Source organism: Akebia trifoliata, chromosome 14 (assembly GCF_017979445.1).
Source record: "Akebia trifoliata isolate Shusen 1 chromosome 14, ASM1797944v1, whole genome shotgun sequence".
Classification (NCBI taxonomy): domain Eukaryota; kingdom Viridiplantae; phylum Streptophyta; class Magnoliopsida; order Ranunculales; family Lardizabalaceae; genus Akebia; species Akebia trifoliata.
In genome coordinates, this window is record NC_141388.1 from 10106352 (window position 1) to 10119640 (window position 13289).

Below are 13289 nucleotides of genomic sequence, written 5' to 3' on the forward strand. Positions count from 1 at the left end.
TAACACAATTGAGTCAGTACAATTGCGAGACACAAATCTTGTGTGGGATCCATTTTAACTATTTTAACAACTGAGTTGGTACGGTTGTGAGAGACAAACCTAAGTAGTGGCTAGTACAGGAAAAGACATGTATCTAAACCCAGCAAATAGTGGTTGGCTGGCTGTTCTGCTTAGGTGTGCAAATTGGGCTGGGCCAAGTTGCATGTTCTACTTAGAATTGGGATAAGTTTTCTGAAATTTGTTACCCAGCAAAACTTTTAAGAAGTTAACCAATATTATCTACTGATTGGTGCATAGGTTGAGGTTCAATCTCTATGGTGGGATTAGGGTTAGTAGTTGGTACCATAGTCACAAACTGTCTGGTCCAATTTATTGAACCCTAAATGAGAAAAATTAATACTAGGGTCTCTTAAATTCCCTTTTGCACTCTGTGGCTAGACATTATGCAATATAGAACAAAATTCTATGAATTGTTTAAAAAAAAAAAGTTATGAAAACCGATCTACATATCACGAGTGAGTACATACCATTATAGTAGTTTTGTTTGGTTAGGCTAAGCAAAGCTACAGATCACAAGTGAGTATATGCCAAGCAACATCTGATGCACATATTGTTACCCATATTGTATCAATATTAATAATCATCAACACACATAAACAATTGTTTGCAAGAGTGTTACAATGTTGTGTTATGTTGATATAATTATTTGAGCCCATAGAAACTCTCTTTTTATTTTTCCTTAGAATTGTAAGTGAATGGTTGAGAATAAGTAAAAGTTGGGGTGTCATAAGCCTAATCATAATTGTAATCAATTATTGTCAATTGGGTAGAATTTCCGATTTGTAAGTAAAAGTTAAGGTGCCATGAGCCTAATTCTAATTGTAACCAATTATTGTATTTTGGGTAGAATGCCCTATTTTGGGTTTTAGATTTTAAATGATCCTAATCATATTTGTAAATAACTACTAAAATTGTTTGAAAGTGTTACAATGTTTTGTAATGTTGAGATAATAATTTGAGCCAGTACAATCTTAAGTGAATGTTGATGATAAGTAAAAGTTGGGGTGTCATAAGCCTAATCATAATTGTAACCAACCACTCTCAATTAGGTAAAATTCCCTAATTGTAAGTAAAAGTTGGGGTGCCATGAACTTTATCCTAATTGTAACCATCTATCTCTATGGACAATATTTCAACGTGGCTCCCAAATACACCATTGGGTGCCTTATGTATATAGGGCATAAAATTTTATGAAGTCTCAACTCTCTGCTACCTTTGCATCAATTGTAAACCTGATCCAAAATGGATCCCATAGGATCTGTTCCAGCAAGATTATATTTTTCTTCTCCACTCTCGTTCTCCTCTGTAGGCTCTCTCTTGACAAGATAATCTGTGTGTGTGTGTGTGTGTGTGTGTGTGTTGGTTGGTGATGGAGGAGACTACTGTATTTTGGATTTTGCTTGGTTGCAATGGATCATTCATTTTATTTTTTGAATTTTGATTGCTTTCAATGGACAATGAACCTTTTTATTGTGAGCTTCTAAATGTCATGGAACCTTTTTGTTTTCTCTATTGGATCATAATCTTCCATTGAATCGTATTTGGTATAAATGGGGTTTTTTTTGTTTTTGCTAGAATTTTAAGTGAATGGTTGAAAATAAGTAAAAGTTGGGGTGCCATAAGCCTAATCATAATTGTAACCAACTATTATATTTTGGGTAGAAGGCCCACTTTTGGGTTTAAGATTTTATATGAGCCTAATCATAGTTGTAAACAACTATTGAAATTGTTTAAGAAAGTATTATAATGTTGTCTTCTGATATGGCCAAATCTGAAGTGCCGAAGTTGAGTTTTATTCTTTCTAGAAAAACATTTCCATGGATATTGCAACTTTACTTAAAATTGTGTTCCCCGAAAGCTTGTAGATGTTATTTGCAAGTTTCACACCTCTCATAATCACCATGGCTCCCTTAGACACCTTGAGTGCTTCATCTTTTATTGAGAATGAACACCCATTTAAGTCGAGTGTCCCAAATGATATCAAAATTTTCTTAAGTGTCGACACATATTTCACACTACCCAAGGTTTTAACAACCCCATCGTACATTCTTATCTTCACTATCCCCTTTCCAATGACTTTGCATCAACATTGTTACCTATTTAAACATCTCTATCGTCATGAGATTCATAGGAGTCAAGTCAATCACGATTGGAACACATATGAAAAGTACACATGAATCTAAAATCCAAGAGTTGAAAATGAAATAACCCAAAAATGTCGTTACTAGCTCTCTATCGTTTTTCAATGTTATGTTTGCCATGGAGCTTGACTTGTCCTTTTTTCCTTTCTTTTACCTCTTCTTTGTAGTTTTTACAATCTCTTTTGTAATGTCCCTTCTTTCCGCAATAGTAGCATCCCGCTTCTTTTTTATTTCTAGATTTGGATATAGAATTTTTCCTTTCGGATTTTCCTTTTTTCTTTGTTTGACTTCATTTACTTCAACCATTTGTAATAAGTCTTTCCCCTTGAGCATCCTTTTTACTTGACTTGTTCATTGTCACGTGAGAGATAAAGTCTTGAACCACCTCATCAAATTTGAGAGTCTTCTTGCCAAACATAAGTGTAGTTCGAAAGTGTTTGAAGAAATTAGGAAATGATCTCAACAAGAACAATGCTTTGTCTTCTTCTTCAAACTTCACTTCTACCTTCAACAAATCACTAAAATACCAATTGACTGTATTCAAGTGCTCCATGATACCTTGCCTCTCCTCTATCCTTAGGCCATAGAGTTGGTCCTTAAGGAATAGTTTGTTGGAAAAAAAAATTTTCCCATGTAAAGCTTCTCAAGCTTATCCCATGTTTTCATTACGGTCTTTTCTTTCAAGACGTTGTGCATGATTTCATCGGATACAGGTTCAACAACTACCCCAATTGAATTATTTAGTCCCACTATTTATCAATGCGATCAGGGATACTTACAACAAGAAATATATCGAAGGTTGGCGCTAGTTTAACCAAAAATCAAAGTTTATAATGGAACCAATAGCCTTTATTCAACTCTTCCCATATCTCATTGGATATGCTTTCCAACTTCACTTCAATACCCCGAATGTCATTACGAAGCCCTTATTAGATAAGAATATTTCTAGTCTTCCTTTGCCAAAACAAAAAATTTGATTTCTCATCAAATGGCTTAACCTCAAATTTCACCTTACAAGAACTTCCGATCATTATTACACCATTCTTCACTATTGCAAATCCCTTAAATAACCTAGGCTTTGGTACCACTTGTGGTGTATATGAACACCTTTGTGAAGCTCATTGATAACTTGATCAAACACTTATTAGGTATTTCACCAGACACCTTATATGCCATACCTTCCAAGACCTTGTTTGATAATGGTAATGAAGGATAAACCTAATAGTAGCAAATGCAAAAAAGATAAATAACCACACAAAAAAAAAAAAAAAAAAACACAATACCTACAACACGAGATTTTTCATGGTTATCCAAATGCTACGTTCACGGAGGTATGAGCGTTGGAGTTCGATTTCACTATGAAGAAAATAGGGCAAATCAATACAAAGAAACACATCTATTGCTAAACTCCACCTTCTTCTAGATCTCAATTTTTCCAAACCTCGCATCTCTAGGTTTTCTTTCTTTCTTTACTCTTTTCTTTATAAATATCTTAGACTTGGAGTTAGACTTCCAACAAAAGAAAACAAAATCCCATTCTTCTATAAGTGTCACAAAGTGGGCCACTTACATAAGTTACAAGCCCAACCCAAATTACCTTGGATTGATCCAAAAACAAACACATACGATATCCACCTTGAGAACGACGATCATTTGGGTATCTTGTCCAATCGGCATCAGAGAATGTATGAAGTTCATGCTCAGTAAAAGGTTTAATCATGAGGCCATAATCAAGTGTGTACTTGAGATAGCGAAGTATCTATTTTACAACAGTCCAATGGACGTCAGTAGGTGCTTTCATAAATTGGCAAACCTTGTTGATAGACAATGACACGTCTGGACGTGTCAAGATGAGCTATTGAAGTGCACCAATTGTACTCTTATAAAATGTAGCATCAAAAAGTGGATCACCAATAAATTGTGATAATTTGGATGTGGTAGCCATAGGTGTAGTACATAGCTTGGTTCCATCTATATTAGTTTGGCAAAGTAAATCAATAATATACTTCCTTTGAGAGAGAAAAAGATCATCAATTCCATGAGTAGTTTCTAAACCAAGAAAATAATGAAGTTGACCCAAGTCTTTGATAGAAAAACATCTTGTAGATGACGAATCCTTTGTTGAACAAGCGAAGAAAATGAGTTGGTAATGATGATATCATCAACATAAATGAGAATGTAAAGAATACCATGAGATCCACATTTTATGAACAATGATGAATCAACTTGTGATCCAAGAAGGTCATTGGCAAGAAGGAATGTACTCAAGCATTGAAACCAAGCACGCGGAGCTTATTTGAGTCCATATAAAGCCTTGTAGAGCAGAAAAAGATGATGGGACTGTTGAGGATCAACGAAGTTAAGTGGTTGCTTTATATAAATAATGAGCCATGCAAGAAGGTATTCTAGACATCCAACTCGTGAAGTGGCCAACCCTTTGAAACAACAATTAATAAAATTGTATGGATGGTGTACGGTCTAACAAGGCTAAACATTTCACCATAATCCAAACCTCTTGTTGATGAAAGCCTTTGGCAACAAGGCATGCTTTATAGCAATCAATGGAGTCATTGGCATTTTGTTTAAGGCGAAAAATCCATTTGCAACCTACTATATTCATTGTAAGTTGAGGGGAATAAGTGTCCACGTTTTATTGCGTAGTAACGCATTTATCTCATCAACCATTGCTTGACGCAAATTTTTTTCCTTGTTTGCTATGGTGAAGTAACTTGGTTCAACAATGTCTAATGGTAGAGGATGCTTGGATGTAGTAGATGCATTGGGTTTGAAAATACCCAATTTGGACCGAGTGACGATAGGTTGAGTAGGGGTACCAATTCGTACAGGTCGCACATCTGGTCTGGGTGAGGGAACTTTTCAAGGAGAAGAGTGTATGGGAGCAAGGCTGGTGGAAAGAAGGGGGGCACATCAGAAGAGGGAGATTGAGAAAGTGTTGGAGACTGGTTGAGAAGTGGTAGTGGAGAAATATGAGAATTGAGGGAAGAAACAATAGGTGTAGGTAAATCTATAGGTAAAGGTGCAAGAGGTGGTAAATCAGAAGGTGGAAGAGTGAATGAAGAAGAGTTATTGTGAAAAAGAAAAATACCTTCGTTGAATACGACATGGTGAGAAACATATATCCGGCCTAATGGTAGATGAAGACAACGATACCCCTGATGCGATAAACAATACCCAATGAAGAGATCGATATACCTATTTGAAAGCATTGTAAAATCGTAAATAAGAAAAACATTGACAACCAAATACTTTGAGACATTTATAATTGATTTGATATTAAATAACATTTCAATTGGAGATTTATTTTGTAAACCAGGTGAAGGTGGACAATTAAGAAGATAAATCGCATTGGTAAATGCATCATCCCAATAGAAAGTTGGGACGGATGCAGTAGCCATTACAGTTAACCCAGTTTCAACAATGTGACGATGGCATCGCTCGGCTATGCCATTTTGTTCTTGAGTGTGAGGACAAGAAAAGCAGTATTCAATGCCATTGCAGGATTAGTAAGGAGCAAAATTTCAAAATTCACCGCCACCATTGATTTGTAACTGCTTAATCTTAGGACCTAACAAGTTCTCAATTTTAGTCTTGAAGTGAATAGAGGTTTCCAACGCATTAGATTTCTCCTCCCCCACCCTTTTTTTTTCAATAATATCCCTCCAATTTTATTCTCTTTTCTCTTTTACCCCCTTCACAATATATCCCTATAATTTTATTTTCTTCTCATTTTACCCCTTTAACCCACTTTATTGTCTTTCCTCATCTCCCCCTTTCTTGATAATACCTCTTCAACTTTATTATTTTTTCTCTTTTACTCCCTTAATCTCAAATTTTTTTAATAACACTCTTTCAGCTTTATTGGGAAGAAGAATAAAATTATTTGACGGTGAAACAATCTGAAGTGAACAGGACATTTCCTTTTGAGCGTTTTCATTGAGTTTCAGAATTCTATAACTTCACCGGATTTAGAGAAAGCATTTTGCATTCCAAGGAGGAGCTCAAAGTGAGTGGGGGAAACTGTCATGGAATCAGACATTATTAGCATCTCCCAAATTATTAGAGTATTAGATTATGTTTTATAAGTATTTTGATGTAGCTAGGATTAGAACATGTAGTTAGGATAGTAATGTTGCAGTGTACTATTGTGTATGGGGATGGCACTACATCATAATACTCTAATACAAATGACTACACTTTTGTATAAATCAGCCAATCCTACTCACTCTCTACCTGCATGAAGAGGCATCAAAACAAATAGAGATCCAACAAAGCTTCTTTTTTTATAATAAAAAATTTTTTGTAAAAAAGTTGTTGCTCTAGCCTCTATATGCTATAAAGTTTAGATAAGTACCTTTCAAGGGTTACCTGTTTTGGTGACCATGGAGAGTAACACGACTATACGACCACCACCGTAAAATAATATGAAACTCATAAATGGAAGTATCAATGAAAATCATTCCCTTGATTAGGGTGAAAGGTCTTAGTGTGCAAATTCATTGATTATGGTCTTTTTGATACACATTTTAAACACTGCATACAAATACAAATGGAAGCAATATTCTAGATCTGGTAAACAAAAACCAACAATTAATACTACATGAAATACAAACTCTCAAAGAAATGAAGATAACATACAGTATGACTAACTCTTAGCAACGATGGAGGGTAGGGTGAGATTAAGATACCCATATAAACACAAGGGGATCGAGGTCTGCCTGTTGTTTGTCGTTCTTCTCATCAGAAAAATCTTGGGAATCTCTTTTTTACAGTATTTTAAGATGGTACATTGAAGTGAAAGAGCCAAGAGATCACAAAGGCAAAGACCATACATGCAAGCAAGAAATTCAGGAAGCGGTGGCCGTGCCAGAAACTTCGGGTGTCTGCAGGGGGTGAAGGTGCTACTTCTGTTGTGGCATTGCTCGTCTCATTCCACTGCTCAATTAGCTCGGTCTCATTGGGGCCAATAACATTGCGTGCAACAGAACCACAGATCTCACAGGTCCTGCAAACAATGATAAACAAATAAACAAAAGAACACATAGAGTCCAGCTTACAAATCAAAAAAAGAAAAGAAAAAGAATATATAGAGGATTAGTACCATTAGGAGATACCATATAATAATAACATTAAAATAGATACGAGTGCTCAAAATTTGATAGAGAAATATGAATCTGAACCAAAGCCAAAAGTGGGTTTGGGTTGGTAGAAATAGAAATTAAATGCACTACAGAAGCTCTACATGGATTGCTTCAATTTGTTCATTCTAAAGATAATGCATTGGACATTGGGAAGAAAGGAGGAGGTCTGGGCCTCTTGGATTCATCATCCAAATTTTGTGTAGGAAATTTTGTTGGAATACAGCTTTCTTTCCTCAGCCAGGACAGAATCTTTCAACTTAACTGAAACATGTCATCCGCATCGTTTGTCCATCATCATATTCTAACTTGATGACACAATAAAGATCAAATGATGATGCACACACACATATATGCAGACCATCATATGCTGCCTACTTTAAGAGTCATGGGTTGTAGGAAGGACATGATGCAGCAGTGATGTGCTCATGCTTCAATAATTGTGAGATGTCTGATCACACAAGAAAGTAACAAGGAATGTAATACCTTAAAACTTCACAGATCTATTTCACATTGAGGGAGATTTACATGTTTCCAAGTGAAAGGGCCCATCTTCAATTTGCGGATGACACGATAGCTTTCCTAGAGGAGTCTAGAGATCAAGTGAGATATCTGAGGGCCCAGCTTTGTTGCTTTGAAGCCATTTCGGGTTTACATATCAATCTTCCTAAAAGCAAGTTATTCAGAGTAGAACCAACCACGGATCTTCCAACCTTAGCCGCAATCTTGGGTTGTCATTTTGACACACTTCCTTCCTCGTACTTAGGTCTCCCTTTAGGTGCACATTACACTAGTGTAAGAATTTGGGATCGTGTTATTGATAGCCTAAAGAAGAGATTGAGTTTTTGGAAGACGAGATATCTTTCGAAAGGGGGCAAATTGACTTTAATCAAAAAGCACACTTGCTAGCATCCCTATCTACTTTCTTTCCTTATTCGCTATTCTGAAATCCATGGAGGTCAAATTGGAAAAATTAATGAGGGATTTCTTATGGATGATAAGGAACGTAAACAGAAATTTCATTTGGTTAGGTGGAAATTAATTTGCTCCCCCAAAGAAGTGTGGTGGTTTAGGGATTCGAGGACCGAGGAAGATGAATAAGGCCCTCTTGGGGAAATGGCTTTGCAAATTTGGGGAGCAAAGGAGAACTTTGTGGAGAAGGGTGATTCGTACAAAACATGGGGAGAAGAGGTAGGGGTGGGAGAGTGGGGAAACTCATTCTTCTTATGGTTGTAGTGTTTGGAAGGGGATTTTGAAAAATTCCCAAGATTTCAATAAGGGGATAATGTTTAGGGTGGGTAAAGAGGATAGAGTTAGGTTTTGGGAGGATAGGTGGTGTGGCAATGTGCCTCTTTCTTCTCAGTATCCTTCCATCTATGCTCTTTCTTTGAAGAAATTCACCACGGTGTTTGACTGTATGATTCGCATTGGGTAGATAACCTCTCTTGGGTTTTGGGACTAAGGAGGAACTTGAACGATTGGGAAATCAATGAAGTTGCATCACTTCTCGACATCATTAAGTCCTACATCTTTGTGAAAATGATGCAGACCAACGAGAGTGGAGTTTGTCCAAGGGTAAAAGATTCTTCATCAAATCTTTCTTTAAATTTTTTTAGCCTCTATCTTCTTCCTTCCCTCATCGTGCCATTTGGTCCTCTCTAATCCCTTCAAAAATCAGTTTCTTTATTTGGACAGCTGCACTTGGAAAAATTCTCTTTCGATAATCTGATTAAGAGAGGTCTTTTGACACCTAATTATTTGCTTAATTTGTAAAAGGGCTGGAGAGTCAGGGAATCATATTCTCATCCATTGCCCATACTGGGCCTTAGTGTGGAACCACTTCCTGTCTTTTTCATTTGAGTTGGGACTTTCGTTAGGACATCCTTTCTTTGTTTAGTGGGTGGACACTTTAACGTTTTCTCCAACAAGAAAAGGTACTTGTGGGCTATTCTCCCTTTTGCAGTTTCTTGAAGTCTTTGGAAAGAAAGGAATAGTAGGGTGTTCCATGGTGAAGAGAAGTCTACTAAAGAAGTTATTCTGGGCATCTTGGTTGGCTATTACATTGGAGCAGATTAAGCAAGGAGTTTGTAAGGGTGTTCTTTGAAGATTTTGTTTTTAGTGCCTTGTGTAGCTATAATCGGACTTTTTGTTTTCCTCTCTTTTTTCTTGTATTTGGGGCCATCTTGGCCACTTTTATCAATAAATTTTTTCATACTTATCAAAAAAAAAAAAAAGTTGCTGTAAGGAAACTGGACTATGGATAAATTTCCAAAGAGACCTACAACTGGACTGTGTTTTAAAATAGAATAACTAAGAAGCACGTCCATTTTACTCGATACATTTAGACAGCCTATCGTGGTTCTGGACCAATTGGAATGAAGGGTTAGGGATTTGTTCAGCCAAGCCCAAATCATTTGGATAGGATGCAGTGATAACCCTTTAGACATTCTTGAATTATCTTTTGCATTCCGATAAAGCAAAGATAAAAAAGAATACACGCAAATGTACAGCATTCTACAACTATAAGGTTGTGTCCGCCGTAATTTTACTTAATTATAGTTGATACTATTATTGACAAAATCTACAGGCACAATTATTCCTTACATATATTACTAAATTTAGAAACATTCAAAAATATTAACAAACTGTTGGTGCACGACACTACCAAGAACGAGCCGGAAGCTCATATTAGTGGTGGTTTTGTAAGACTGGTGCAAACTGTACATACTATTTGGTTCTTTTTTAAATCAAGTGGAAAGTGGACATACAGAGCAAGATGAAATATTCCACATAAAACGGGACAGACCGCTATGTAACTCAAACATAAACTGGCCTGCCTGTACACCAGGCAAGACTGGATGTGTTTGACATTGTTGATCCTCGAAAAGTATGAAAATGAAAACATATTTGCAAAATTAATTTGATAAGCCCAAGCCTTTTCCCAACTATTCAGTTTGGAGTGAGAAGAAATACATTATGGTATTAATGTCACATGTGTACAACATATTACAAAAATCAATCAAGATAAATGATCTACACTAGAAAAGAATAATACATGAATTAAAAATGAAATATATATATATATATATACAAATGTTTCACATTTCAAGTTCGAATAAACTAGGATGCTCCCTCCTTCTGTACTGGGGCCTCTTATGAAAGTGATATAGGTAAAAATAGATTTAAAGAAACACTCATATAGAATTCGCCTGGCAAATAATCAAATCCAGTAATTATGACTTATAAGTGCTCATTTGCTTGCAATATACACTAAAGACATGAAAAATATGCCTTCTTTGTAAGCAACAAATGAAAAATAAGTGAAAACCACTGCATTGCTTCTTCTTTTTCATTTACATTTTTATTTTTATTTTATTTTTATTTTTTTGCATTTAATTTTTGCCCTACAAAAGATTCAAACCTCAAAAATAGGAAACAGAACCACTCCAAAAAGAACAAAGAATCTGCAAATTGTGAAACAAATTGGCAGAATTACCAATAACAAGAAGAAAGCAGCAGTTTTTTCATAATCACTATTAGACCACATGACTAATCATCAGGGCATATGCAGTCCCTCCCCTAAACTCACCAGGTAATTTCTGGGATAAACCCCTGATGGTGGTTCCTAAGGGGGGAATTCAAACTCAAGACCTCCGCTTCCTAAGGCGTGGTCTTGGCCATCTCACCAATCCTTGGGGATTGTCTTCTGTAATCACTACATTATAGAAACTAGATAGTTTTCTAGCTTGAGAAAAAAAAAATTCTAGAGAAATTTTTTTTTCTAGTCACATGATTCCAATAATCACCCAGATCTGATTGATCACTTTTCTTTTCTTTTTTCAGGGTGAGGAGTGCATGACAAGCAACTATCTTTCACAACTGAAGTAAATAACCAGTAATCTCGGATCTAAGAGGTGTCCCATTAAATACACTGCTCTGGGTTAAAGAAATAGCAAGTCCCCATAGAGAAATACATTACGAAATACTTACTCTCACTTGGTTTACCAAACCAAAAATTCGGAATCTCCACTATGTAATCCAATCAAAATATTACTTTGTGTGTATCTATTAATAATAAATCTTCAAAACAACCAAGAATTGACATCGAATTCTATTTGATTTACTCAAATAGAATTTGTAAAAGGAAAATGAGGGTCAAATCTCACTTCAGTAAAGCAAAGCAGCAATATGGGGAGGAATCAACGGCGCAATTAGACAAACAACCAAGAATTGCTAATGCTTTTCTCCTTGATATATCCCTTGACACTCTTTATTTAGTATAATCTGCTTTTACTTTTGCTTTCTTTAACAAAGTAGAGATTAGCTTCTTATTTAACTTTTTAAAGCTATGTTTTTTACATTAATCAAATTTCTTATATTCTGCTCCCTTAATCAAGAGCCAGCCTTCCTACATTTCACTTTACACAGACTTGATTTCAGAAATTAATTAGTTTTTTTTTTTTTTTTTAACAAAATCCCATTTCCAGAATCTCTCTAACATATCCCATCAACAAGATAAAATGTTGTTGATAAACATCATAAATCTCAAAATCTAAGAGAACCAACAAATGGGTATGCAGCATTTCTTAAAAAGCAGTGATCAAACATTAAAAAAAAAAAAAAAAATTTATGAACTAGAACAGAGAATCTAGGGGTTTTTTTTTTTACTCACTTGTTCCCCCTAATCTTGAACCAGACTTCTGCACATTGTTTGTGCGCCGCAGCCAAATCATCCTTGCAAGAACAACCCAACTCAATAGGAATTCCGGATTCCTTATTATCACTCTCCAATGTAAGATGACAAATCCTACAATCCTTCTCTACTTTAGCCAAATGCACCTTAATCTCTGAAACCCCACTTTCCAAATCCACCTCTACAGAACAATCTGAACTCGAAGAGTTCTTGCGAGGATCAGAAACCCCTCCAATCTCATCGTAAGACTTACCACTATTGGAATCAATTTGAGAAGGCCAGGATCGATCTTCTGAGTCAGAGAAGCAGAGACTGCTTCCATCAACATGTGACCTGTCTTCGGTCGCCATTTTCAGAACCCAGAACTAGAAACTTCATGTAAGGTTGGTGTGAGCAGGTTAAGACTCTGCTACAAGAAGGAGAGCATGAAAAAACCTTCAAAGGTTGGATCTTTTCTGTAAATGACAGAGCAAAATCAGAGATTTAATGAGTTGGTATTGGAGTGGATGATCTTCTCTTGTCAGTGTATCTGTCGGTAATAGAGTGAATCAGAGAGAAAAAGTTAAAAACAGTTAAAGTTTCTACAGAGAGGAATTAATAGAAGTGGAGGATTTAAGGAGGAAAACTAGTCATTTTTTGCAGAATCTCATGGCTTCTCCTCCATTGAAATTTTTAGCAAAGAAACATTGATTCAAGAAGAACACTGTGAGATGAAACATAAGATGGAGTTAATAATCAAACAACATATCTCAATTCTGAAGTTAAAAAAATTAAAATAAATAAATTATAGAGGAAATATTTACGTTTGCCGTCTTCTAGCTAGATTACTAAACTTTCCTATTTTATTAGTGAGATTTACCTGCCAGATCTACTGTTACATTTTAATTATAAAAACCCCCTTGGAGTTCTGACAACTCCAAGAAAACCTTACTTTATAAAGTTTGTTATGCACCAAACCTCACTTTGTCAAGTTTGGTACCCAACCAATTTAGATTCAAATCGAATTAACTTGTGTCATCCAAAAAACCCATGATCTGACGCCACTAAATTAAAAAGAACAAAATTGAATTTTGAAAAAAATTTAATTTTTTACTTTTAAAATTAAGAATTTGATAGCTATCCTTTTTCTATACTTACAATCAATTTCAAAATTTTCTGAATTTTTTATATTAATTTTAATTTTAATTTTTTTCATGAAATTTAGGAGTCTGTGTTGTTGGATATCTAATTTGATAATCC

The 13289-nt window shown here is 35.5% G+C and overlaps 1 protein-coding gene across 1 annotated transcript; it reads right to left on the reverse strand.

The window, feature by feature from the left end:
• Positions 1–6687: 6687 nt before the first annotated feature.
• LOC147386159 (uncharacterized) lies at positions 6688–12837 on the reverse strand. The gene is made up of 2 exons (XM_086423794.1): positions 12030–12837; positions 6688–7224 (listed from the first exon to the last, which is right to left on the reverse strand). The coding sequence occupies exons 1-2, from the start codon at positions 12398–12400 to the stop codon at positions 6996–6998; spliced, it is 600 nt and encodes a 199-aa protein (XP_086279920.1). The 5' UTR covers positions 12401–12837; the 3' UTR covers positions 6688–6995.
• Between the last annotated feature and the right edge of the window lie 452 nt (positions 12838–13289).

What these genes read in the sequence shown, in the direction of transcription:
- LOC147386159 (XM_086423794.1), bottom strand. Translation starts at nt 12,400, where the DNA reads ATGGCGACCGAAGACAGGTCACATGTTGATGGAAGCAGTCTCTGCTTC. An exon ending in TTCAAGATTAGGGGGAACAA is followed by an intron (nt 7,225 to 12,029) that starts GTGAGTAAAAAA and finishes CATTGTTTGCAG; the next exon opens with GACCTGTGAGATCTGTGGTT.